Below are 25128 nucleotides of genomic sequence, written 5' to 3' on the forward strand. Positions count from 1 at the left end.
TTCATCAACTCCAAAACCCTTTGAGATGAGTGTTGGTATTTCCGGTTTTATAAATGAAGAAAGGAAGAGTGAAAAGATCCAGAGACATGTGCTAAGTCACACAGCCAGCAAAGTGGCCGAGCCGGGATGAGAGCCCAGGACTGCCACGCTGCCACAGGTATCACTCCTGTGGCTCTGCCTTGTTGAACCTCAGCTTCCAGATACCAAGGACCTGGGATGTGGGGCAGAGCTCAGCTGCTTCTCTGCTCTCATTTCAGCAGCCTGGAACTGGCACATACAAGGAATTTGGTTCAGCGAGTGGATATGGGTGGTCAGCTGAGCTGCCTGGTGTAGCAGAAAGGACACGGGGTATGGGCTCAGGCTGACCTGGACTTCAGGCCCTGTTCTGACACTGTGTGACTTTGGCCAAGTTACTTAACTCTTCTGAGCTTGTTTCCTCATTTGTAAGGTTGGCTGACAATATTTTTTTGGGGGGGGCGGGGGCGTTATATGAGGTGATGGGTACTGTCATGAGCTGTGTCCGGCCCACTTCACACGAGATGAGAAGAAGGTCCTAACCTTTGGTTTTTCTAATGCCTGAGCCCTCGTTAGCCACAATCTGTTGCCACCACTATCTTCCCATCCCCAGCCCTACCACTTGTCAGGACATAACTCAAACTCCTCCATCCTTCTTAAAACTTCAACTCCAGGACCATGACTTCCTCCCATAATGATGCTTGTTGAGCAATCTGGCTTGGAACTGTACAGATTTCTCAGCTGCTTTGGGCCCAGTGTCCACCCCCAACCACATGACCTGGGGGCCAGCATCACTGACATGTTCTTGAACTAGGCAGAGAGCTCCTTGAGTTCAGGGACAGGGCCTTTATCAACGCCTGGAACAGACGAGGTGCCCAATAAAGGTTTCTGGAAATGAACATGACGTTGTGCTATCTATCCTTCCTTCCACATCGCCTCGTGCAGTGCTCTTCCAGTCCCAGCATGCTGTCCTCACCTGACGGCCGGTGTTCTTGCCTCATGGCCTCCAATGAGTGGGTGTGGCCTCAGAGGAAGCCATGGGCCATGGAGGAAACTGAGGCAGCGCGTCAGAATATACTCTTTTTCCCCACCATCTGTCAATGTCATCCTAATCTCCAAGTTCTTGCTCACAGGATATCTGCCACCTGGTGTCCCTTCTTCCCTTTCTCTTTCTTCACCAACCCAGGCACAGAGCACAGAGCACCAGGCCTCGCTGACTGAAAGACTAGCTGGATGGAGAGTCTGGCACGAGCAGACCAATTTCCTGCAGGTTTTAGTCCCCAGAAGAGTCATGTGGCCAAGCCACATGGCTTCTAGAGCCCCCGATGAGTTAATACTCTCCGGGGAAAACGAAGGTGTCAGTGGAGGCTGAACCCCGAGAGACGGGGAGAAGGCTGGAACATCTGTCTGTCTCTACATCTGCTGGCCAAGGACGTTCCCCAGAGTGAGAGGGGAGAGAGGCCAGAGTTGCTGTTCTGGGCTAAACAAGACAATGATATGACTGGTGCAGTGCACAACCTGTACAGCTGTATGTAGCAGCTATGCAAGTGCCCAACAGGGCCAGCACGGAGCTGGGGCCCAGGGGTTGTTTGGCAAATGGATAAATGAACAAATGGAGTTCCTACTCGCCCCTCCCCCGACTGTGGAAGGGAGACCAGCAGCCCTGACAAAACAGGCTCCCCTTAGATTTGACGCAGTTCTAGGAAAGGCCAACCTGCAGACTTCTGAAAGGAGCGGGGACACAGAGAGCTGTGACTCAGAAGGGTTATTTCTGGAAACATGTTCCTCACAGGCTTTTCTTCCCTCCTTGAGCATGGGAAAGAATGTGATACAACGTTGTACCAACAGATATATATTTGTTCAGTCAGTGGATGAATGGATGAATGAATGACAGAGGCAGTAGAGTCATGGTGGGATGCACGAAGTCAGACAGCTGGGACAACTTGGGCTGGAATCCCTCCTTTTGCCAGTTACCAGCTGGGTGGCTTCTATAACCAGCAAGTGACTTGGGCTCTGAGACTCAGTTTCCAAATTGGTAATATGGGGGTAACACATGTTGTTGTAAGGATTAAGCAAATCAGTTTTGGAAAGTGCTTAGCACAGTGTATGGCACAAAAGAAGTTTTGACTAAACATCAGCTTTGTACAACCAGCCTGTGGGATGGAGCTGGCTTTGTCACCTTTCCCCTATAATGGCAGAGGTTACAGTAAAGGGTGGCCTTGGGCAGGGGACAGAGACGGCGGTGACAAGGAGATGGCCTTTGGAACCATCAGAGAGCTATGAAGGCAGTGCTCTGCTCCCCTCCCCTTCTGTCAAGGGTGCAGGCAGAGGCCTTCCCTCCTCTGCTTCCTGACCACGAGTGTGTATTTGTGGAACGATGAATCTCCATTCCTTAGGGAGCTAAAAAATTTAACAAGGATAAGAACCAGAAAGTTCAACATCAAAGCTGCAAAGGAGTTAGGCTAGACACTCGGGTTCCCGGGGCTGCCTAGCGCTTGGCTGACATTCTCTGCCTGTTTCATGTTGATGGGCCTTGGCTCCGTGCCAAGGATGGGGCCTGGGTTTGGGCCTGGGCGGGGATGGGAGCAAATTAATGATGTCATTAGACTTGTCGGCAGCCTTAAATCTTCTGTGACAAGTTTAAGTGCAGGACGCATGATAAGACTTTAAAGAGGACACATCAGGTCCCCAGGGCCCTAGAGTGAATAGTCTGAGATGGGGTGATGAGAAGACAGGCTGGGCAGAGCTAGGGTGGGGCCTAGCCATGGGGGATGACTTCGGCCTAGTTAGTCTCCCCCGACCCATGACCAGGACTGGGTCAGGTCTGGCTGTCAAGTGCTCAGCCTTCATGCATCGGTGACCTCAGTGGCCTCATCCCTTCTCTCCGTCCCATCCATTTCATAGCTACCTTCCAAGAACTTCCACAGGTCTGGCCTGTGTCAGGGTAGGGGGCCACAGAGAACCCTCAGACTGGGTCTGCTGCCCAGGATGAAACTCACAGCCCAGTGGAGAGCCAGACTTGCACAGGAGAACACTGTGGGATCTGTGCTTTGAGAGGACGCCGCGGCACTGGGGAGCTGAAGGAGGCACCTACCCGTATGACCATGTGTTTTGGTTTGTCCAGGACACTCTAGGTTCAGGACTAGGACAGGCTGCCTCGTGCCTGTTAATTATTCTGACTCTTAATTATATAAGCTTTCATTCTCAAAAGTGTCTGAGTTTGGACAATAAATACATGGCTACCATAACCTGTCGCAGGCTGGGGGCTCAGACAAGGCTTCCCAGGGGAGGGATCCCCGCTGATTCAGGGGATGGTGACAGGAGCTGTAGGAGGTGGGCCTCCGCCATTTCTGAAGGTGGGGGTGGGTGGGGAGGCCAGGCAGACCAAGGGGAAGGTGCACGGTCCCTGCTCCCCAACCTATCACCCTGGGCCCTGGGCCTGTCCCACCGCGGCCCCCAGGGGCTGCATCACCATCCTATGCAGTGCAGCCACAGGCATGTTTCTGACCACACGGCTCTCAGGCTGGGACATTCCAGGGCTTCCTTCTCTCAGGGGACATTCTCAGGCCTGCATGATCTGCCCTCTGCTCTGCGATCATTCCTCACGACCTCTCACTTTCCTGCACCTCCCCAGGCAGCTTGCTCTACCTGCCAGCCCACCAGTGGACTCCACTCTTCAGCCTGGCTCCAATCCCACCTTCTCCCTGAAGCCTTCCCTGACTACAGGCAGTGACTGTACCCTGACAGCTCCTGCGTCCTCAGTTCCCTGCAGCCTCTGAGGCCTCCAGCTGCACGCACAGCCCCCTTGATAGACCCTTTCTCTATCAATACCTGGGCCCGTGATTTAGCCTTGCTGCCCTGACGCTAGGCTTTTCTGCAGCCGGGGTCAGGGCTGCCTAGGCCCTCTCTTGAAGGATAGGCTGCCTGTGCACTGCTGGATGTAGCCTGGGTTACTATCCTCATCCAGATGGACCAATCCACCTGCGCCCTCTGTCTCATTTCAAGCATGGGCACCGCGAGAAGATCTCTGATGCAGTTCACCTGCCAGAGACAAATCAGGGTTCTGGACATAGGCTCAAAGAAAATCTGAGCTTGCAATCTCTCAAGGTGACCCCATTCTCCCTCTCTCAGCTTAGTGTCAGCCCCAGCCTGGCCAGGGCCCTGTGCTGCACACCCCTCCCCCAGCCCTGCCACACCATGGCCAGGCCATCTCGAGTGGTGACCAGGTGCCCTCTGCCACAGAGCTCCCTGGCTGCTCAGGGTTCGACAGCCTCTTCCCAACAGATGACAGAGGGTGGGGCTCTGTCACAGAGTGAATGACTGGTGAAACGCCTATGAGCCTTGCGGTGTCGGAGTTCTTCCCTCCTCCCTCCCTCCGCCATCACCGAGAGTCGGAGCTCTCAGAATCCCGAGCCTCCTGTGGCCCGGTCTCCAAATCCTCATCTTTCACCCTCTGCACTGCACTGAGCACAACACGCGCCTACATTCGCGCATGCGACAGTTGCTCACTGATATGTCCACTCTGTGCCAGGCCCTGCGCTGCCACTGCGACCGAGAGATGAGTGCCACCGCCTTGCCCTCAAGGAGCTCCGGGTGTAATGGAGCATCGCACAGACAGAACATCACAGCCTGATGATGCTCGGCTGTGCCTCCAGCCCAAATTCTCTTCCTCCTCCTCCCTCTCGCCCCCCTCCCCCTCCTGCCTTCTCTCCCCCTTCCCCTTCTCCTCCTCTCTCTCCTGCCTCTGGCTTGTTTGTATGCAGTTTCCTCTGCTGGAACAGTCTTCCTTCTCTTGTCTGTGGTCAATTCAGGTTCTTCTCTGACCTCTCATCTTGCAGGAATCTTTCCTTTTCCCCACAACCCAGCCGCTACTCCCAAGCCCATCTAAATTCCTGCTCCTGCCACAGGCTCCAACTGCATCCTCTAGTCTCCCTCACAGCAAGAGGAGGGAGTGTGATTGCTGGTTGAATCTCCCCATCTCTCCTTGGAGCCTGTCAGCCCCATGAGGGCAGCTCTCTCGGGCTCTCCCATATCCCTTTTCATAACACGGTACCTGTCCTGCTCTGTGGCCGGCACTGCTCCAGCTAGTTGGGATATATGGATGAATAAAACAGACTCAGGTTGCCCTCAGGGAGCTTCTGCTCTAGTAGGGAAGGACAGACAATAAATAATAACTAACCAATGAATCAAGATATGTGTTTGAGAAAATGATAAAGGTCATGGGGGAAAAGCAGAGAATAAGAAAGGGGATGAGAGCATGGGAGGGGGGGTCAGGCTGTACTTCTAGGTCAGCTAATTGGGGACCTGCCTCATTGAGATGATGATATCTGAATTAAATCTTGAGGGCAGAGCAGTGCTGAGCCCTGGTGACACCTGGGGAAGGGCATTCCTGGCAGAGGGATCAGCCAGTGCCAAGACGAACTGTGCAGCATGGAACAGCAATGAAGCCCGTGCAGTTGGAGTGGCGTGTGTGAAGGGAGGGCAGAGGACATGGAGTTGGGGGGGACCATGTGGCCATGCAGGCCATTGTAGAGACTTTGGATTTTCCCCTGAGAAACATGGGGAGCCATTACAGCATCCTGAGTAGGGACGTGGCCCGTTCTAATTCAACTGCTTCTTGCATGACTGGAGATTCAAGCACCATGACACAGAAAGCACAGCAGGCCTAGAGGTACCCAGGAGGATCCCTAACTCTATCCAAGGAGCCAGGGAGGGTTCCTCAGGGGAGGTGGCATTTGACCATGGCCAAGTGGAAGGACACCAGGAGGGAGAAGGCTGAACCAAGGCAGAGCAGTCTGAAAGGACAAACTGCACCGGGGAAGAGCCGCACGTGGCACAGGTCGGCAGCGCAAGCTCTGTGGTGGGAGACCTGGGCTGTGACAAGGTCAGTGGAGGGCAGGACATGGAGGGCCTCGAATTCTGGCCAAAGTATCTTGGAATTTAACCTGAAGGCAATGGGGAGGCCTGGTGGAGCCGTGCTCAGCTCCCACTGCCTGCCCAGCTTGGAGGTAATTTTTCTCTGGGCCTCGAATCAAGACAGAACACCCTGGGCTGGACTCAGGCTCCAGCACTGAGTGACTGTGGGCTTTCCCCTCCCTGGGCTTTAATTTCCCCAGATGCTAAATTGAGCGTCCCGGAGGCCTCCCTGTTCTTCCAGGCTAAGCTTCTAGGGTTTACACATACCAGGCTCAAGTGCCAGTCTTGATAACTTGATAAGCCAACAACTACTGAGTGGTGTGGCCTTAGGCAAGTCTCTTCCCCTCTCTGAGCCTCAGTTTCCCCATCTGAAAAATGAGGACCCAATAGCTCCTGCTTATTATGGCGGGAGAGAAGACTGCCTGCACCTGGCTCACAGTCGGAGTCTAAATAATAAACGCCAGGTGGGTTTATGTGGGCCTGGCCTTGGAAGCTGGCGAGCCAGAGGCTCTCTGGGCCGGAGGAGGGGAGTCTCACCTGAGACGTGTCATGGTTGAAGATGACAGCATTGAGATCCCCGCAGTTGTAGTGCTTGATGAGGTCCTCGGTGGTGTAGGGCGCCTGCAGGCTTCCGGCCCGCACGCTCTCGTGCTGCAGCAGGGTCTGGTTCAGGGCAAACAACACCTGGGCAGAGTAAAGAGCGATAAATAAGGGCTGTGCTCAGGGACCTGGCTGGAGTCTCTGACACCTCCAGGACTGACACTTCTCCTTCTGGACGTTAGGGCAGAGAAGGTGTGTGGGGCTGGCACCAGCTGGCACAGCCTGAGTATTTCCACACTTCTCGCTCCTTACTCCCTGGCCTCTGAACATGAGCAGCCTGTTCTCATCTCCAGTCCTCTGCCCGCACAAGTCCCAGCTCCTGTTCTGGGTGTCAACATTCTATCTAATGATATGGCAAAATGAGAACCCTAGTGTGGGTTTTGGAATGAGACGTGAGTTTTTTGTTTTTTTTTTGATTCTTCTCTTTTTTGGGGCTTCGTAAGTTTCTAGAATGAGCTCAGACTTATTTTGTAATCAAGAGCACCTCCAAACAAAGCAAAACAAACCAATGAAAAAAATGAACGGAAAACCCACTTAGATGTCAAGGCCCAATCCAAATGCCACCTGCTCCGGAAGCCATCCTCACACCCGTCAAAGGCCTAGGGGCTGAGTCCCTGTGAGTCAGACCCAGGTTGACAGTCAGAATGTGTTTCCTCAAGCCCCTCTGTGTTCTGGGCCACCATGCTGGGTCCTGGGGACACAGCTGTGCCCTAGGCAGACGTGCCAGGCCTGGGGATCACTTGGAATATTATACAGAATGTCAGATGCCCAGGCCCCAACCCCAGGATCAGAATCTCTGAGGTGGAGCCCAGGGTGTGTATTTTAAGAGGCTCCTGGAACTTCTCTATGGCCCGAGTGCTTCTGATGTTTGAGGACCACGGCTCTAATGGAACATGTCTTGCCCGAGGTACAACGGCACTGAAATATGATCTAAAATGTCCCGTTTAGATTGTGAAACTGAGGCCCAGGAGGGGAAGGGACTTGTTCAATTCGTGTGTGCATTTGGGGCACGCCAGCACCACATGGCAGGAGTTCCTACCAAGTGGCATCAGTCACGTGGTTCCAGAACACATAACATGAACAGAAAAGCTCACCAACAGGTATACAAAATCTGGCCAAAATACTGTCATGCGCAATGAGGCCAACCTCGTGCTTATGACATCATCTCTACCCATCTCCTCCTCCTTCTGTTTCCAGTGGGGCAGGAGAGATGGATTGCACTGGGATGCAGCAGCCCAGACTGCTCCCTCTAACGAGCTGGCTGGAGATGAGGTCAGACCCCACCATCCCACCTCTGGGCATTCCCCAGACTCTGGCCATCACCTCTGAAATCCAACCTGCAGCCACCTGGTACAGGGTGTTGATGGCAGCATGGTGGCTGGGGATGGATCACAGTAGGCAGTGGCCCTGTTGCTGAGGACATTGCTAAGGCAACAGGCACTTTCTCCCCCATGGCACATGCCTTGGATGAAAGCATCTGTGTAAGCTGTTCTCCTCTGAAGGCTGGGACACACAGGCTTTCTGTGACTGCAGCCTGCTGCCTGCTGCACACGCCTGCCTGATGCTTCTCAGAGTTGGCGGGGCCACACAGCATCCCGAGGAGAAGGTCATCCCGTGGTAAGGTCATCCGCTCAGGCATCCAGAAGACCTGCCTGGAGGGGAAATGGCTCCCCTGGACCTTCCTGGCCACACAAGATCGCTTCCTCAGCCATGTGCTCCTCATGGAGCTGGGAGGTATTCTAGTGAATTAGGCACATTACAACCTGCAGGGTGCTAAGAACAGTTCTGGCGTGTAGAAAGTGCTGGATAAATGCTTGCTAAATAGCACTTGGAAGAAAAGCATTCGACCTAAGCCTTTCTAGATTGGAGCTGAAAGGCCCGTGGAGGTCATCTGGTTCAGTGGTTTTTCAAACCATTTTTAGCCATGGAATCTTTTTTGTTTGTTTCGTGATTATTGTTTTCTGGAGGAACCTTACTTGGAATTCAAAACGTGCAGCAGATAAAAATAGAAACTTCCCTGACTGACATAAGGGAGGCAGGCTGGAGCCGGAAGTCCCGCTGACTCAATGCCCTCCTTTAACAGGGACTCTCAAAGCTTCTCTGTGGAACCCATAGGTCCCTGGAGCCCAGTTTGAGAACCACTAATCTCATCCTGAGGCGCATCATAGAAAAGAGGAGAGGAGACAGAGCCCAAGAATGGGCAGGATGGGGCTCACGCCAGGCCACACAGTGAGCTGGGGGCAGAGTGGGCTCACAGACAAGTCTTTTGATACCCAGCCTAGGACGCTCTGCAGTGCCCTGCACCACTGGGGCTAGGTTTCCGGATGCCCACTGGCACAGTCCACATTCATCTCACACACATGCCATACCCATTTTCTTTCTGGAGCCTTGTGAAATAGCCAGAAATGGCCAGGGGGTATTTATTATTAGTTTGGTAGACATGGAAAACGGAGGCCAGATCATTGACGAGGCATCCGTTTTGTGGCAGAGTGGAGTGTGGTGGGCTGTGCCTGAAACCCAAGCCTGTCATCCCAGACACCCCCGACCCCTGGTGGCATTTGGGGAGACACTGCAGACCCTGGTGCTTCCCTTGGTCTTGGCACTTATCTCATGAAGCATCCATTTCAGATAATTTGCTGTTCCCTGCTATCTAGAGCGAGAGCTCGGTGAGGGCAGGAAGCCTGCCTCTCTGTTCACAGTTGAACCACAGGCCTTCAGGAACTGCTTCAGAAGGAGGGAGGCTGACACTGAGTCACAGGCCCTATGCCCCACACCTCACACCTCGTATCCATCCTTCGCAATTGATGAGGCCCTCCTCATCCATTCACTGCTAGGATCACTGTGTTTATTGAGCACTTATGTGTTAGGAACCCTTTAAGCTCACATTAATTTATTTAATTTTTACAACAACTCTGAGGTAGGTCTAGTATTAGCCCTATTTAATAGATTAAAAAAAAAACAAACACAACTGAAGCAAAGAGACATTAAGTAACTCGCCCAAAGTGACAAAGCTAGAGGGGGGTGGGGCATGCAATTGGGCCTGGGCAATGAAGCCGTGGAACTGTCCCCTTGATTTACCACTGTCCACGGGGGCCTCCCTCTGCTCTCCCTGGAAGATGGCCAGCAGGGATGGTGTCCCTATTACAGATGGGAAACCAAAGAAACGGGAAGGACTGGCCCAAGTCAAGGCTTATAAAAGACAGAGCTGGAGTTTAACACCACATCTGTCTGGCTCCAGACAAAGTCCCCACGACCAGGACTTTAAAGTAAAATGTGTTCCTTCATGAACATTCTCGGTGCTTCCAACAGACATAGGGAAGTTACACTCATTCATTCATTCAACAAACATTTACCTTCTATTGACTCTCTGCAAAGGTCCGGGGCTACTATAATAATTGGGCTTGGTTTCCACCTACATGGAGCTCATTTTACAGGCAGATCTGCCAAGTGGCCATGGCAGTAGAGGGTGGTACGTGGGGCCTCTGGGCCCTGTGCAGAAGAAGCGACTTGCCCTGATTGCCGCCTCCTGCCCATTCACCCGGAATTCCCAAGCCTGCATTGCTCATTGACTCTCAGGCCTCCATGCCTTCTGCTCCCGGCCACTTTAGAATAACAAACCTTCCTTGCCTGTAGCCTCGGTGGCCCACTCTAGGATAATGTTTATGATAAGGCTTTGACATGGAATAACAAACACCAGGTGAAGGCTAGAGCCGCCTCGCTCCCCCTGGATGGCTGTGTGTGGAGACTGGGCCACCAAGAGCCCTTGAGCATCCCGGTGGCCAACCCCCCTGCCCCCGCCCACCCCGCTCCAGTGCTCCCTGGCCAGGAGCTGGCCTGCGGCGCCTGCTGTGTGTAGGCCCAGAATTTAAACACATCTTCAAACATGGGCCTAGGATGGAATGAGGCAGGCGCCAGGAGGGTGGGGACGGGTTTATTGTTCCAGATTAGTCTAGTAAACAGTCCTAAATGGGCTGGAATGGTGAACTTGACAGCTTGGCAATGTCATTGCATTGTGAGAGGAAGGCAGCAGGGTGAGCTTCGTCAAGGACAGTGTTGGGACCGCGGGCTCCTTTGGACAGGCCTGGCTCCGAGGCTGGGACTCCGATGTGGGCAGTGGAGCATTTCTCACAGGGCAATCAGGGCAAAGGCCCCAACCCACTCGACGATGCTTACTGAGCACCTGCCATGTCCCAGGCCCTGTTCTAGATGCTGGCAATTTTCTCAGGGACTAAACAGACCCAACCAAATCCTGCTCTCATTGAGCTTACCTGCTAGGGGTGAAAAGAGAATCAATAAAATGGTTAATGAAATATTAATATTTAGAATGTTAGAGACACAACAATGATTCTATTGAACTGGAAGGTAAGACTGTCTCCTGGCCACTTCGGGCCCCTCATGCCTCTGCATTAACAGGCTAAGAAGGGACTTATGTGCTGGATAGGTGACTGCTTCTGATTACCGAGGAGAATTGGTTGGCTACTCTACACAGGAGGTAAGGAAGAGTCAGTTTGGAGTACAGCAGATCCCTTAGGGCATCTCTTAATATTACCATACGCTGTGCTTCACGAACATCAGTGGAAAACTACAACAAGCCAATCCAGACAGGACTGCTAATGGCCCAGAACCTTCAGGAATGAAAGTTTGGTTCTTTACCCTACCAGGTAAAAAACTACGATTGGCTGAGGTGTTTGCAGAAGGCAAAGGGAATATGGTAGTGGTAGTGGTAATGGAAGACAGTCGTTATAAATACTAGCTTCCACCACGTGATCAGTTACAGAGACAAGGACCCCGGTTATCAGGGCTATTTCTTCCTTAGTTTGTTAAGAATATGTGTGTGTGTGTGTGTGTGTGTGTGTGTGTTGTGTGTGTGTGTGTAAAATCTTTGTTTTCTTCTAGCTCTTCTTTTTCTTCTTCCCCATTATGTAACATAAGCTATATTGACATTATATCATCGTATTTAAGTACTGTTAACTTTACATCCTATATTTAAGATGTACTTAAGTTATAGAGTATTGAGGAGAAGAATAGACACCACACAAGGAATTTGTGTCCTCTTCTGGGGAAGGCATTAGCGTGTTTGGTTGTACACAGGATCACTATATCATGTTAGGCAAAGTTATGACCTTGTCATTCTCCTTATTTGGAGATTAAGTATGGTTTAAGGATACGCATATGGGTGCCAAGTTGACAAAGGGTGGACCTGTGATAGGTAATTTTATTTGTCAACTTGGCCAGGCCATGGTACCCAGATATTTGGCCAAACGTTATTCTAGATGTTTCTGAGAAGATATTTTTTAGATGAGATTAACATTTAAATCAGTAGACATTGTCTAAAGCAGATTATACTCCATAATAATTGCATGAGGGTGGGCCTCAGTCAATAAATTGAAGGCCTTAATGGAGAAAGATCAACCTCCCTCAAGAAAGGGACTTCTGCCCTCAGACGGCCTTTGGACTTGAACTGCAGCATCAACTCCTCTTCCCTGGGTTTCCAGCCTCACCTGCAGAATTTGGATTTGCTAGCCTCCAGTACATGTGAGCCAATTCCTTAAAATAAATCAATGTATGTATTTAAGTGTGTATGTATGTATGTATTCTATCTATCTATCTGTCTGTCTGTCTGTCTGCCTGCCTATCTATCATCTATCCATCTTATTGGTCCTGTTTCTCTGGGGAACCCTGATACAGTATGGTTACATAGAGAAAATGAAGCAGGAAAGCAGTGGGGAGTGCTGAGGAAAGGGGGGACAGCAGGTGCAAAGGCCCTGTGCATATGTGAGGAGGAGCAGAGGCTAAGGCAGCCACGTCTGAATAAATAAGGAGGGGAGTGCTGGGAGATGAGGTCACTTGATAAGCGTGCCAGGTCCCACGGGCCATTGTAAGGATGTTGAGAAACCATCCCACACTATAATCCTTCCGGAAAAGGGACTGCTATTCCCACATGACAAATGAAGAATCTGAGGCCTCGAGATGAAGTCACTAGCAGAAGGTCTCTCATTGAAGAACTGGAGCAGGGATTCAAACACAAGTCCAGCTGACAGCCCTGGGTTCTTTCTGATCCCCCTAGGCCTGACCCGCCAAGCCGCCTCCACCCACCAGTGGTAGGAAGGACAGACATAGACAAGTCGGGGCCAGTGTTCGAGGCCCAAATTCTGAGTGGTCAGCTGGGAAGCACGAGAGGTGCTGGAACCTTAGCCCTGGGGCCTGGTCAGAGCTGACATGAGGAGACGAAAGATGTCAGCATAGCCAACGTAAGCCCACCTGGAACATGGCCCCCCTACACTGTTTTCACTCTTTGCCCTGACCCGACGAAACCTCGTTCAGACGCTCATTTGTGCCGAGCTCTTCTTCCCAGCCTCAGGACCTCCCCCTTGCTCCTCTGCCTGGAATCTTCTTCCCATCCACCTTTCACCCTCCTCTATCACCTGGCTGCAGATGCTCCTTCCTCAGGAGAACTTCTGGACCATTGCACTCCCCCTACTGCATTACCGCATAATGCTCATGCTTCTTACATGATGGCGACACTCCAAGGGCAGAGAGCACAGTGCCTGACTTACATAGTAAATGCTTCATAAATACTTGTAGAATGAATGAATGAAAGGCTGAATGAGTCACCTAGTTTGTTAACCCCTCCCAGTGCTCCCAGGGCACAAAGCTGGGAGAGCTGTGCTCCCTGAACCCTGGGCTACATCAGTCAGTCAGTGCTCTAGGCTGGGGAGGAGGGCAGGTCTGCCTGGCAGGAAGCCTTCCCCAGCCGGGGGGCACATTTCCTCAAAGGTTAGAGCTCACCAGACTCTGACTGAGCTTTATTTATTTATTCTCTTGCCCCATCGGCAGCACCAAAGCAGTGCCGACAACTTCCCTGCTTCCTGCTCAGTATCTTGAGTCCCCGCGGGGCCTGCACACAGAATCCTGTCTCGGACACTGGGCTACGGAGCAGCGGGCATCCAAGTAAACACAGGTTTCCTGGAGCCGGGCCTGGCTCTGGGCTGGGAGGTAGGACAAGGATGTGGTCACCATTAGAATCTTCCATTAGGAAGCCCTAGCCAAGTCACCTTTCTTCCCTGGGCCTTGTTTTACCAACCCATGAAAAAGTCCAATTCACACATTCATTAAACAAATATTTATTGTGCACTTAGGTACCAGATATTGTCCCAGGCCCTGGAGGTACAGCAGTAAATACAACAAATAAAGATCCTTGCCCTAATGGAGTCTTTGTTCCTATAGGAGGAAGTTGTCAATAAATAAAATCAACTAATAAAACATCTATGTTGGGTCATTTGTCTCTGCTCTCCTTTGTGTCTGCAAGAAGTTGTAATTCCCCAGGGGAAGATGGAATTAACTCAGGAGAACTTGGATGTCTGGTTGCTGCTTGTTTCTTCCTGGAAACATGTACCCAGGGGTTGGGAAGAGAAGACTGGAGAATAAACTGAAATGTGCCTGCCTTAAAAAAAACCAAACAACAACAACAACAACAACAAAACCATCTATGTTGGAGAATTATCACTGCTAAGGAGAAAATGAGGTAAGGAATATAGGAAGAGTGTGTGTGTGTGTTGGGAGTTGACATTTTAGATATGATGTCCAGGAAAGGCACAATGAACAGTGACATGAGGGAGGTGGCCATGTGGATATCTGAGAAAAGAGTGGTCTGGGCAGAGGGAAGAGCAAGTGCAAAGGCCCTGAGGCAGAGCAAGCCTGACGGGTGTGAGAAGCATGAAGGAGGCAGGTGTGGCTGGAGAGGAGTGAGTGAGGAGAAACTAATAGATGAGGTCTGTCTCAGCGTGGACCCAACAGAAAATATATTGTGCATTGCCAGTGAAGTGAGTGCCAATGAAGTAAGTTCAGCTGAAAGGGTAACTGAAGCATGCTGAATGATGGGAATATTCACAGAGGTGTGAACAGGGTATGGTGGAGCATGAGGAATAGCAGCAGTGGGAAGCTTTCCTGTCCCTAAGCCTTAAAGGGAATGGAGTGGGTGCTCAGGGACCTGAACCTGACCAGAGCCACAGCCTTTGGAGGGGAGCAGAGCTTCTGCTCCCTGGCCTGGATTACGGTGGCCTGCAGAGAGGAAGGGGCAGATGGGGGCAAGAAATATCCCAAATTCCTTCCCTTCCTGCCAGTGCTTCCCATTGAAATCAGGATAAGGGAGCCCAGGTCATGTCATATGAGTTCAGGCTCAGAGCATGGAGAGCAGGGGGTCTGTCTGGAGAGGCAAAGGGGGATTTCACGACGCAGTTGGAGAGGTATCGCAGGGGGGCAGCGGGGGACATCCCGTTGGGCCAGGGGGCCTTGAAGCCCTTTGACTTCTCCCTGAGTGAGGCTGGAAGTCCTGGAGGACTGCTGCAGTATGTGTGTTGGTGGAGAATCCAGGGAGGCAAGAGTGAAGCAAGGAGATCAGATTGAGGATGAAGGCAGCTCTGTCTTCCTCCTAAAGGAGTGGGGGGAACCGAGCACGCTCCTCCGTTCCCTCACCACACCCTATCCACAAACCCTTAGCCACAACCCAAAGAACCATTGATTTGGTCTCTAGCACAGATGTTCGCTGCTCTGTAGACGCCTACCCGTTGGACCCCGGTGGTGCGGCCACATCCTCCATCTGCCCTGCCGTGTGGGCTGGCTGAGACCTTTGTGCTTTCCTGGGCAAGCAGTGGAGACTGACTCACCCAAGCTTTCTTTCCTTTTCTCTGAATGCCTAGTTTCTCCACCCAAAGACCACCCTTAAAGATCCCAGCTTTCCTCTTCTGTCCTTCAAGTCATGCCAGGGAATGCCCATAAATCCAGAGCCTCCCACATGAGGAGATTAGCATTCTGCTGGGTAGGGAGGCTGATAGCCGAGCTGGGTCTGGGTGGAAGGGGCAGGTCCAAAAACTTGGGGTCTCCAGGAAAGGAGTCTCTGTGGGGTCTGCCCTGTTGGAGGGCAAAGGGGTCCCTTGGTTTTCAGTTTTAGGCACTGATAAGCCAGACGGCGGCTGGGAGACGCAGATTCTGGGGCTATAGGCTCTGACCCAGATCAGTTGTGGAAACTACTCTCCAGGTCATAGGATCCCCCTCTGTAACATGAACTTGTGGGAGTACCTCTCGGCGCTGGAAGTCATGTTTTATGAGCCCAACATTTTAGGACAGTGACACCCCCCATATCATGATTTAAACAATCTACAGTTCCGGGCACTTTGCATATGAAAGCTCACTTATTCTTTATAATAGGCTTGTGAGGCCAACATTTTACAGACAGGGAAACGAAGGCTCAGAGAAGGAAGTGACAGCCCATGCTCTCCCACTGCTGAGGCTCTGTGGCTTAGGGCCTTGCTTAGCTCTGCCCAGGCTTCATGCTCCAAGCCCTCCCTGTCCCTGGTGTCAACTATTTGACATCTACATGGATCTTTTGTTGCTCCAGTAATCACTGGTGATCTAAATTGAATACACACTGTGCATGGAGAAAAAAAGAACAGAATGTACTAGAAGGTTCCAGAGACTCATCTAGGCTGATTCCTCCCCCTCCCCTCTCATTCTCAGTTATAAAGTTTCAAGGAACTTCAAGGTGGTGGAGGAGATAGAGAAACAGGTGAGTATAACACCAAGTGATAAGTTATTGATAAAAGGAAAACAAACGGGGGCCTTGAGGCGTCAGAGGGGGTTTCTGATGCAGCCTGGGAGTTGGTGCAAGAATCAGGCTTTAAGCTGGGCTGTGCGGGATGCGTGGGGTGGAGAGGGATGCATGTTCAAGGCAGAGGACATGAAAGTGGGTGGTGTGTTTAAGGAGTCTCAGGAGTCAGGCCAGGAGGGGATCCAGTGATGAAGGGCCTTCCATCTCAGGCCATGGGCTCTGTACTCTACCCAGAAGGCGTCCATCGCTCTTCTCTGCCTGATCTTCAGGCAGTTGCTTGTGGTGGCTGAAATGGATGGCGACCCATAGATGAGCAGACTGAGACCTATGGAGGGACCATGGTCTACACGATAGGCAATTGGCTGGCAGTGGCCCTGGTTACCATCATCACCGTTATTATTATGAAGTGGCTGCATCCATTGGTTGGAAGTGTGTAGTTTTTATTTTTCCTGCTGTGTCAGACCTGCCTGCTGACACAGCTGCCTAGACTTCAAAAGGCAAGTCTCCATTTTCATTTGCAAAATCAGTATGAAATTCCTAGAGGGCTTGTCTAATTCCTTCTGGTCTGACCACACAGCAATTACCAATTTGCAGGGAGGAGGGGGGAGTCTCACAGGCCCTCCAGCAGTGTGGGGACCTCTGCTCTGCCTTGGTCCTGGGCAGCAGCCAGGGAGCATGGGATTGGAGCAGGCACCTCCAGGTGGCCTGGGGTGGGAAGCAAGGGGCTGGCTCTGTGAGTGCTCCATGCTGGTGAGTGGAACCGTTTGTCTGCTAGGCCACAGACTACCAAGAGCTTCAGAGACGAACACTGCATAGCAATAGAAAGGGCAGGGTTCTGACCCAGGTTCACTTCCGGATCCTGCTACGTGCAGGCTGTGTGAAGTTCCTCTTCTGGCTCTCCTGGTGACGTGCTGCTCTGAGAACATAGGACAGGCCCTTCTCCTCTCTGGGCCTCAGGTCACCCATCTGCCAAGTGGGGAGAATAATATTTGTTCTCCCTGCCTAGTGAGTTAGCATTCTAAAAACGTGGTAAAGCATTACTCTCCTTCCTTAGGGCATTTAAAGAAACTTCTGTTTCCCAAGGAGCAGTGGGTGGTTGTAGGGAGTCAGCATGTGCGAACTGGATTCTCATTCACTCTGCAGCATTCAGTATGGATTGGTTCCAGGTCCTGTGTTGGGTGCTGGGGCCATGGAACCAAATCAACACCATTTCTATCCTCAAGGAGCTCAAGGTTCAGTGCTGGGGTGGAGCAAGGGAGGAGGTATCCAAGGAAGATTTGCAACAAGATGCTAACCGCTTGTGAAAACTGGGCTCAGGATGTATACAACAGAAGGACAGACTCAGGTTGCAGGGGGAGGACTACATACGGAATTCCCAGAGGAGGTGATTCTGCAGGATGCCTGGTGGGAACACGCACTTGCCATGCAGAACAGCAAGAAAAAGAATTCCAGGGCATGGCAGTGTCCATGCAAAGGCTGGCAGAAGCTGGCAAGTTCAGGGAAATGCACTCTCATGGCTGGAGGGTAGTGTGTGGCTGGTGCAGGGCACGAGATGGGACCGGAACAGGGAGCAGAGGTGAAATCTGGAGCACAGACTTTGAGGGACCAGGGAAAGCCACTGTGGTTGTGAAGCAGGGATTGACCAGTCAAGCTTTTGGTTTAGAAGCTGCCCTTTGGCTGCTGCATGGAGGAAGGATTAGAGGAGCATAGACTATTGGCTGGAGGCAATCTTAACTTTCTTTGGGCTGGAAGAGGTGAGGGGGTCCCACCTGGGTCTGGGGGATTTGGGGATGCATGGAAGAAGTGAAGGCAGGCTAGAATTCCAAATCCTCCTGGCTTGGATGTTCTAGAATCCTCAAACTCAGGGCTCTGAGTCTCTCTTCTTGCACACATTGCCCCCCTCTCCCTGCCCTGAATTTTGGGGCTGGGCCCTCACCCTCTTCTCCTCCACTTCACGAAGGCTGAACCCCACTCAGGGGAGCAGCTGGAAAGAGCAGAAGCAGGTCCGGAATGGCAGAAAGGAAAGAAGACTGCACAGGCCTGGTATGGGACCTGGGACCTTGACATCCAGGGGATGGACGTTCTTGCTAGGGTACATCCTGCATAGAACAGGAGACAGCTGTATAGAACTTGAACTCACAGAAAAAAACTAAAACGCAATCCCAACTTCTCCCACTTTTTGCCTATTCAAAGTCATAAGAGATACTTCCTAGCAGCAGGATGGGTGAGTTGGAAACTTTGACTTTGCCAAGAAAACATGAGGTGAGGGAGGGTCGTTAGACGCTACTGAGGCCCAGAGAGGGCAGGAAGGTGCCCACGGCCACACAGCAAGCTGGGGGATGCAGACTAAGGCAAGAATGAGGCATCTGTCTGCTTTACTTGGGCAGCTTGGGACGCCTATGCCCCCTTATCCTTTTCTTACCCCCACCACAGAAAGGGAAAATGTTTTTAGACCCAAGGCAAAAGAATGTGAAACTGAAATCTGAGCCTTGGGTCTTGGGAAAAGAACACAGAGAAGTCAGACACATTCTGGATGAGCAAAGATCTGCTTACACTGCAGACGGGAAATACTCAGGGTATCCAAGGCCTCTTTGCTGTGCAGGTCTAACTTGGGAGGGCAGACCAAGTGTGAACCTATGGGAGCAGAGAAGGACCCCTAAAAGTGCTGGTTAAAGGACCGGTCTGCTTCTAGGATCCATCACGAGCAAAGGGAAGACTGCTCCAGCCTCTTAGCCCTCTGCCTGCAGCTTTCTCGTGAGGCCTCAGGCCCATGCTGGCATTCCACTGCCCTGCCTGGACCTGCCACCAGGGCCCTGCCAGATCATGGGCAGAGGTCCTGGTTGGCCCCCACTTGTCTACACCCACACATCCATCTTGCCTCACCTAGAAGCTCACCTCCTCAAAGAAGGCCTCCCTTCAGCTTCAGCTCATGTTTGTCTCCTTTTGTCAGCTTCTGCAATTGAGAGAGCCCAGGTTCAAAACCAGTAAGTGTGCTTTTTCACAAGAAGAGGGAAGGAGCACTCTGGGAGCCCAGATGTGGAGCCAGAGCTGGGCAAAAGCCCAAATGCGGGCCAGAGCCTCGGCGTTAAAGAGGGGCCTCAGAAATCGTGCAGTGCAGGGGTTCTCGGCTATGGCATTTCATTTCAAAGTCCACTCCACACTGGGTTCCTGCCACATTTCCTTGGGGGACATGCCACGTTACAGGGAGAGGAGCTGTTGGTGTAGTCATGTCAGAGAGCTCATTCCTGGCCGGGCAGGCCCACGCCACCGCAGTGCAGGGATATGGACTGTGGAACGCACCTTCCTTATTCAGTCCTGGTGCCTGCCTCTTGGAGGAGCTAACCTATTTCTGAGACTGACATCTGTTCCTCTGGAGACGGGGGCCCAGTGCCTTCACAGGACATGAAGGGGTCTCCTCGCTGTCCTCCCTCTCGGCCACACCCAGGCCCAAGCAGCCAGAGGCTTGCCCTGGGGGCCTGGGCCCAGGAGCAGGCCTGGGAGGTCAGCAAGCCTGGGAGGCTCCCCCTCAGCTCCTCAGCCCCCCTTTGAAGGGGATCAGGTTCCCCCACAAACATAATTGAACAAAAATATGAGAGAGAAAAGGTCTTTGTTCTCCCATTTACAGCGTCAGAAAATATGTAACAAATTAGCCGTTTATGAGGTAAGAGAACAGGGCTGTGCGCTGCGGCCGGGAGGCAGGGCCGCTGTACAAGGGGGCCTTTCAGCGCGCCGAGTGTGGGGGGCAGCCAAACCCGGCAAGGACGGGCTCTGCCGCAGGCCTGCCTCCCTGCAAGCACGGCCTGGCACGGGCAGGACCGAGGGAGGCCCCATCTGACCCCCTGGCTTGGACTGGGTGAAGCTTGGCAAATGGAAACATGGCGCCAAACAGTCAATAATGAATACAGCTCTTGGAAGGGTCAGGCGGCCAGCGAGTCGGAGTGGGGACCAGAAGCCTGACTTCAAACCTGCTTCTGACTGGTTCCCCAAAGTGGCCCTGAGCGATTTCCTCTCCTTCTGGGGACCTGCTTTTCCATTTCCAACAGGAGGGTGTTGTTCACAGCGATCTCTCGGGGCTCCTCGGACGCTTGTCTAACTGCAGGAAGGCCTCCATGGCGTCCCCACTGATTTCGCTGAACCTTAGGAGTGGGGAGGTGGCTCTTGGCATTGCACAGGCTTTTGCTCTCAAACACTTTCGATTTTTCCTCCAGGGTTTGATCAAAAATTCCAGCTGATGCATCAAACACAGGATGTCGTTAAGGTCAAGGGGAGGGGGCATATGTGGAACCGGGGAGGGCGTAGCCGGCTGAACAGGAAGCAGCCCCCTCAGCAGGGAGATGGGAGAACACTTCTCTCTTCCACCTCGTCCTGACCTTTATTTGCTTCACTGTTGTGTCCAGAAGAGCAAGGTCTGGGCTGAGCACATTCTGAAAGAGATTCTTTAGGTTATCCAGCTCAGTGATCCTCAGAGTTGGGACTGAACAGTCTCTACCTTGACCTATGACCTTGAGAGTCAACAAGTCCATCACTCGTATTTGATGACTTTGGCACCTCACAACTTGGAATTTCTGATTCCATGGTTACACCATATGTATCTAGGGCCTGTATTTCCCCAGAACTAGGCAGAGGGCAGGCCAGTAAGACCCTGCAGGATTCTCCCCTGCAGCCATGGAGTGGGACTCTCCTCTGAGTCACACAGTCTGTGCTCCAGGCCGGCTGCACTTTCCTCTCCAGTCGCACAGGGGCAGGAGGCTCACGGCTGCCTGAGCTCTGAGAACAGATGCTGATGAGATCACGGGTCCATGCCAGTCTGGTGTAAGGAATCCCCGAGAAAACGGGGTGCTGGGCTTCAGCATGAATATCCTGAGTGTTTCGTCTGCAGTCACAAACACATTGCTTTCCTGGATCTGATTTTATTTATTTTGATTGGATCTTAACAGTTCTTTACAAGGCTGAAACTGAAGCCGCCTGGGGTCCCCGGGAGACTTGCTAAAACTTCAACTGCACCCAGTTTAGCAGAGCAACTTGAAAGTCAATCAGTGGTGAGGGACAATTTGCCTCATTATTTCCAGCCCTGGAATTTGGCAACAGATGGAATTCTGGGGCTGGTGTGGACTCGGCACTGGGCAATGAACACAGCAGGGTCTGTCGCCCCTGGGTATGTCCCTGCAGGGTCTGGGGCTGGATGGGCTGATATTCCCTTTGAGGGTGGGTGGTGTCAGGAAGGATCTACCACTCAGGGAACAAGGGTGACAAGGCATCCCGACCCCAGGTTCAAGGCTGCCTCTCCAGACCTGTGTGGATCAATTCTTTAGATACAGGATTCCTATTATTCATGTGGGTCGAGCTCCAACTGGGTTCTGGGGAAACAGAGGTGAAACTAGACTGTTCTCTAGGAAACAGACCAGAGACACTGGGGTCAATTCTTATAGGAGGAAGCTAAGGGCCCTGGGAGCAAACAGGAGCGAGCACCTGAGGCGGGTGCCTTCTCCATGAAGCCTCACTTTCTCGGGAGGTTCACTCTGACCCCCTTACTTAAAATGGTAACCCCCCTACCTGGAGCACCCTCATCTCCATTGACTCTGCTGTACTTTTCTCCACTTACCGCCAGCTTCTAACACACAACGTCAGTTACTTGTTTATCACATCTCCTCCCACTTAGAAAGTAAGACACTCTATGAGGGCAGCGATGTTTGCTTGGTTCACTACTATCCCTCCAGTCCCAGCACATAAAATGTGCTCAGTAAGTATTTGTCACATGAATGAATGAATGAACCTGATGGCATTTTATTACCAATTCCTATTCCTGGATCTTCCGAGCCTCCATCCTTTCAGGAGCAGGGAGATACCCGGGGAGGAGGGAAGGTGGTGCTTACATACCAATTCCAACTGCTCACTTCATTGACAAAGCTCAGAGAGGAGCATAGGCCTGTACAAGGTCACACAGCACAGAAGCACATGTTTAGACAGAACAGGACGTGCCTGTGGAGCTACCATGTTTCCCTGAAAATAAGACCTAGCCGTACAATCAGCTCTAATGTGTCTTTTGGAGCAAAAATTAATATCCCGGTCTTATTTTGCTATAAGACCGGGTCTTATATTAATTTTTGCTCCAAAAGACGCTCTAATGTGTCTGGCTAGGTCTTATTTTCGGGGAAACACGCGTCTGCTCCCAGAAGAGCATGCCAAGTTTGCTGGGGCACCAAGAAAGACCCCCCTCCCCAGGGAAGGGGCCAGGGAGCTCTCAGCAAGGCCAGCAGGGGTGGGCAAGGCTGGGGCCCTGGCTGCTGGGCCATCTCGCCCACCTTGTTCTTGCCCATCTTACCCTGCCCGTCTCACTTCCTGCACTCACTCCCCGTGTAGGAATAACAACATGTCAGCAGATGCCACTCATTACATACTGAGAGCTTTGTACACATACAAACACACACACACATACAAAATCTCATTTAGTTCTCCCCCAGATCCTATGGTACTTATGACGATTTCAGTTTGACAAATAACAAAACTAAGGCACAGGGAGGTGGAACAACTTGCTAAAGTCACAAAGGTTGTGGGGGAAGTTTTGATCTCAGTGTGTCAGTGTGTTCTTTCTTCTTTACTTCCTCTGGGTCCCCCACCCAGGTGTCGGTTGTGTTATGTTGTGTTGCGTGTGGCTGTGCCCTGCCTGGCATTCCTTCCCCTCTCCTATTGCTCATCTCCTGCAGAGAGACCCCCGTTATGAGCACAGGTTCTCACTCAGAGCTGACAGGGCAGTCAGTGTGTGAGAAGCTCCAGGGTGTCACTGTCACATACCACTGCTAATTGCAGGCAGTAAGCCAGTCATCTGAAAAGTGGGTCTAAGAAATCCCAGGGCTGTTGGAGGAGTCGTGGGCAACCAGAGGAGCCTGACTCAACTGCAGGGCTTGGTTTGGGAGCAGGAATCACAGCTCCAGGTCTCGGGACTAGAAGGAACCCACATGTTTCCCCGGGCCTGGAGGTACCCTGATCATGTCCCAGGCACTCCAGGCTGTGCCAAGCTCTGAGCAGACTGCCACCCCCACCCCATCTTCTAGAAAGTATTTTGCACACTGAACTGGCCCCTCCCCGCCCACCTCAGGCCAGCCTACTAGTGCCCTAGAACTCATCTGAGATCTGTGTTCCTGGAAAGGCTGCAGAGATTTGGGGCAGCACCGGACCCATGTGGGTCAGCCCTTCTCCAGGTGGACTTGAGAACCAGCTCTCAGTGCGAGCATGGATTCCAACCCCCCAACCCTGGTCACCCTCTCTGTACATCCTTTAGGCTGTCATCATCCCTCTTCAAAAGCAGATGCAGACAATTGAGGAAGAAAACATCCTACAGGGGTTGGAACAATGAGGCCCTGCTGCTGAGCTCTCAGCCACCCAGAAAATGCAGTTAACCTCACTGCCCAACCCGAGCACTGGGTAATGTGCTCTTTGTCTCTCAAACCTTCCCTCATAGGCATGCACACACACGTGTACATGCACACTCACCCACACTCATACTCCAAACACACACTGAGGTCCTGCACAAAGTGTCATGTAGACACACACCTAGTTGGGCACAGAGCCTCACATACACACACACACTCACAGGCACACACACATTAGCACACGGCCACACATACTCACACAGAATCACACATATTCAGTCACACACTTAGACACACACTCACTCACACAGACCCAGACCCAGTCTCTCTCACACACTCACACACTCACACATCTCACAGGCACACACACACAGTCACATTAACACACGGCCACACATAAACACAATCACACATATTCAGTCACACACTTAGACACACTCTCACACACACACACTCCTCCAGTGAAGATCCTGCTCATCCCTGGCCTGACGCACTGACCACGCGTTGTTCTGGGCTCCTTCTTACCTCTCATACACAGTGGGCTGGCTCTGAGGAGAGATCTCTCCACCTCTTTACTCTGGGCATCTACGAATCCCAGAAACTAGGCTGCTGCTTAGGCTTTTCGGTTCTGGTATAAAGTGCCGACCCCACCTTAGCTACCTTGGGCTCAAACAGGCCCCTTTCAGTCACTCCCCAGGGTTTCCTCATTACAGGCAGTGTGGGGGGAGGGGCGCAGACAGAGAATCTGGCTGTGGAATCCAATCCTACTCACTCGGTGCCCTTGGGCTGGTCCCTGGATCTCTCCAGGGTATTTTCTCATCTGAAAAATGGGGATGTCTTTCTTGCAGGGTTGCCGTGAACGTTAGAGATAAGGTACATACTATGCTTTTCATTTTTAAACTCTTTGAATCCCCTTAACTTTACAAGAGGGGTGCTATTATTATCACCATTTTAAAGGTGAGGAAACCGAGGCATGGAAATGCTGCATAGCAAACATGGCTGTAGTCATCATCGTAGCATGACCCTTTCCCAAGAGGCGTTTACAGTTTTGTTCCAACACCTGAGGGTCAGGGAACTGATGACATGACACACTTGTGAGCACTATTTATCCCTGACCCAGGTGGTCACGCAGGAGAAGGCTGCGGTCCCATCAGGCACGTCATACAGAGACAATGGCACCCTGGACCACTAGGTCCTGGAGTCACTCCCATTGGGCCCCTGGTTTCCTTGGTGTGGGTCATGGCCTCATTGCCCTATGGTACTCGGGTCATAAGCAACCAGGGCTAGGTCTGGTGCTGGACAAGCAACCCTGATGATGTCACCAGGAACTGTGATCTCAGCACCTCATCTTGGACAGTCCGGGTGAAGCCAGTCCTGGGCCACAGGACCTGGGGAGCCCTGTGATTTCAGAGCCTGAGGCTGGGATGCGTGGCCCAGAGTATCATCTGCCCTCATCCCAGGGGTAGACTCCTTCTCTACCCTGCGGGAACAGTGATTGAGGGGATGTGATGCTGGTGAGGCTTTCAGGTGTCAGGTGCTAGACAGGGCTGACCTGGCAGAGCCATTGGTGTGATCAGGTCTGGTGTTGCTCGGCATCCTCTGGGACGCTGGGATTCTGCC

At 52.1% G+C, this 25128-nt stretch overlaps 1 protein-coding gene across 4 annotated transcripts in view; it reads right to left on the minus strand.

Annotated features, from left to right (window-relative positions):
• Positions 1-25128, minus strand: part of TRABD2B (TraB domain containing 2B) — a 232505-nt gene that overhangs the window by 51179 nt on the left and 156198 nt on the right. For all 4 annotated transcript variants that reach the window (XR_016018629.1, XM_074334689.2, XM_074334688.2 and 1 more), the window contains exon 3: positions 6469-6615. Coding sequence is in view for 3 of the 4 variants with exons in the window: in XM_074334689.2 (XP_074190790.2) it covers positions 6469-6615 (147 nt within the window). In the remaining variant the exon portion in view is untranslated. The remainder of the gene's footprint in view (positions 1-6468; positions 6616-25128) is intronic.

The sequence above is a fragment of the Rhinolophus sinicus genome, chromosome 14 (assembly GCF_057876585.1).
Source record: "Rhinolophus sinicus isolate RSI-liver-muscle chromosome 14, RSI-T2T, whole genome shotgun sequence".
NCBI lineage: Eukaryota > Metazoa > Chordata > Mammalia > Chiroptera > Rhinolophidae > Rhinolophus > Rhinolophus sinicus.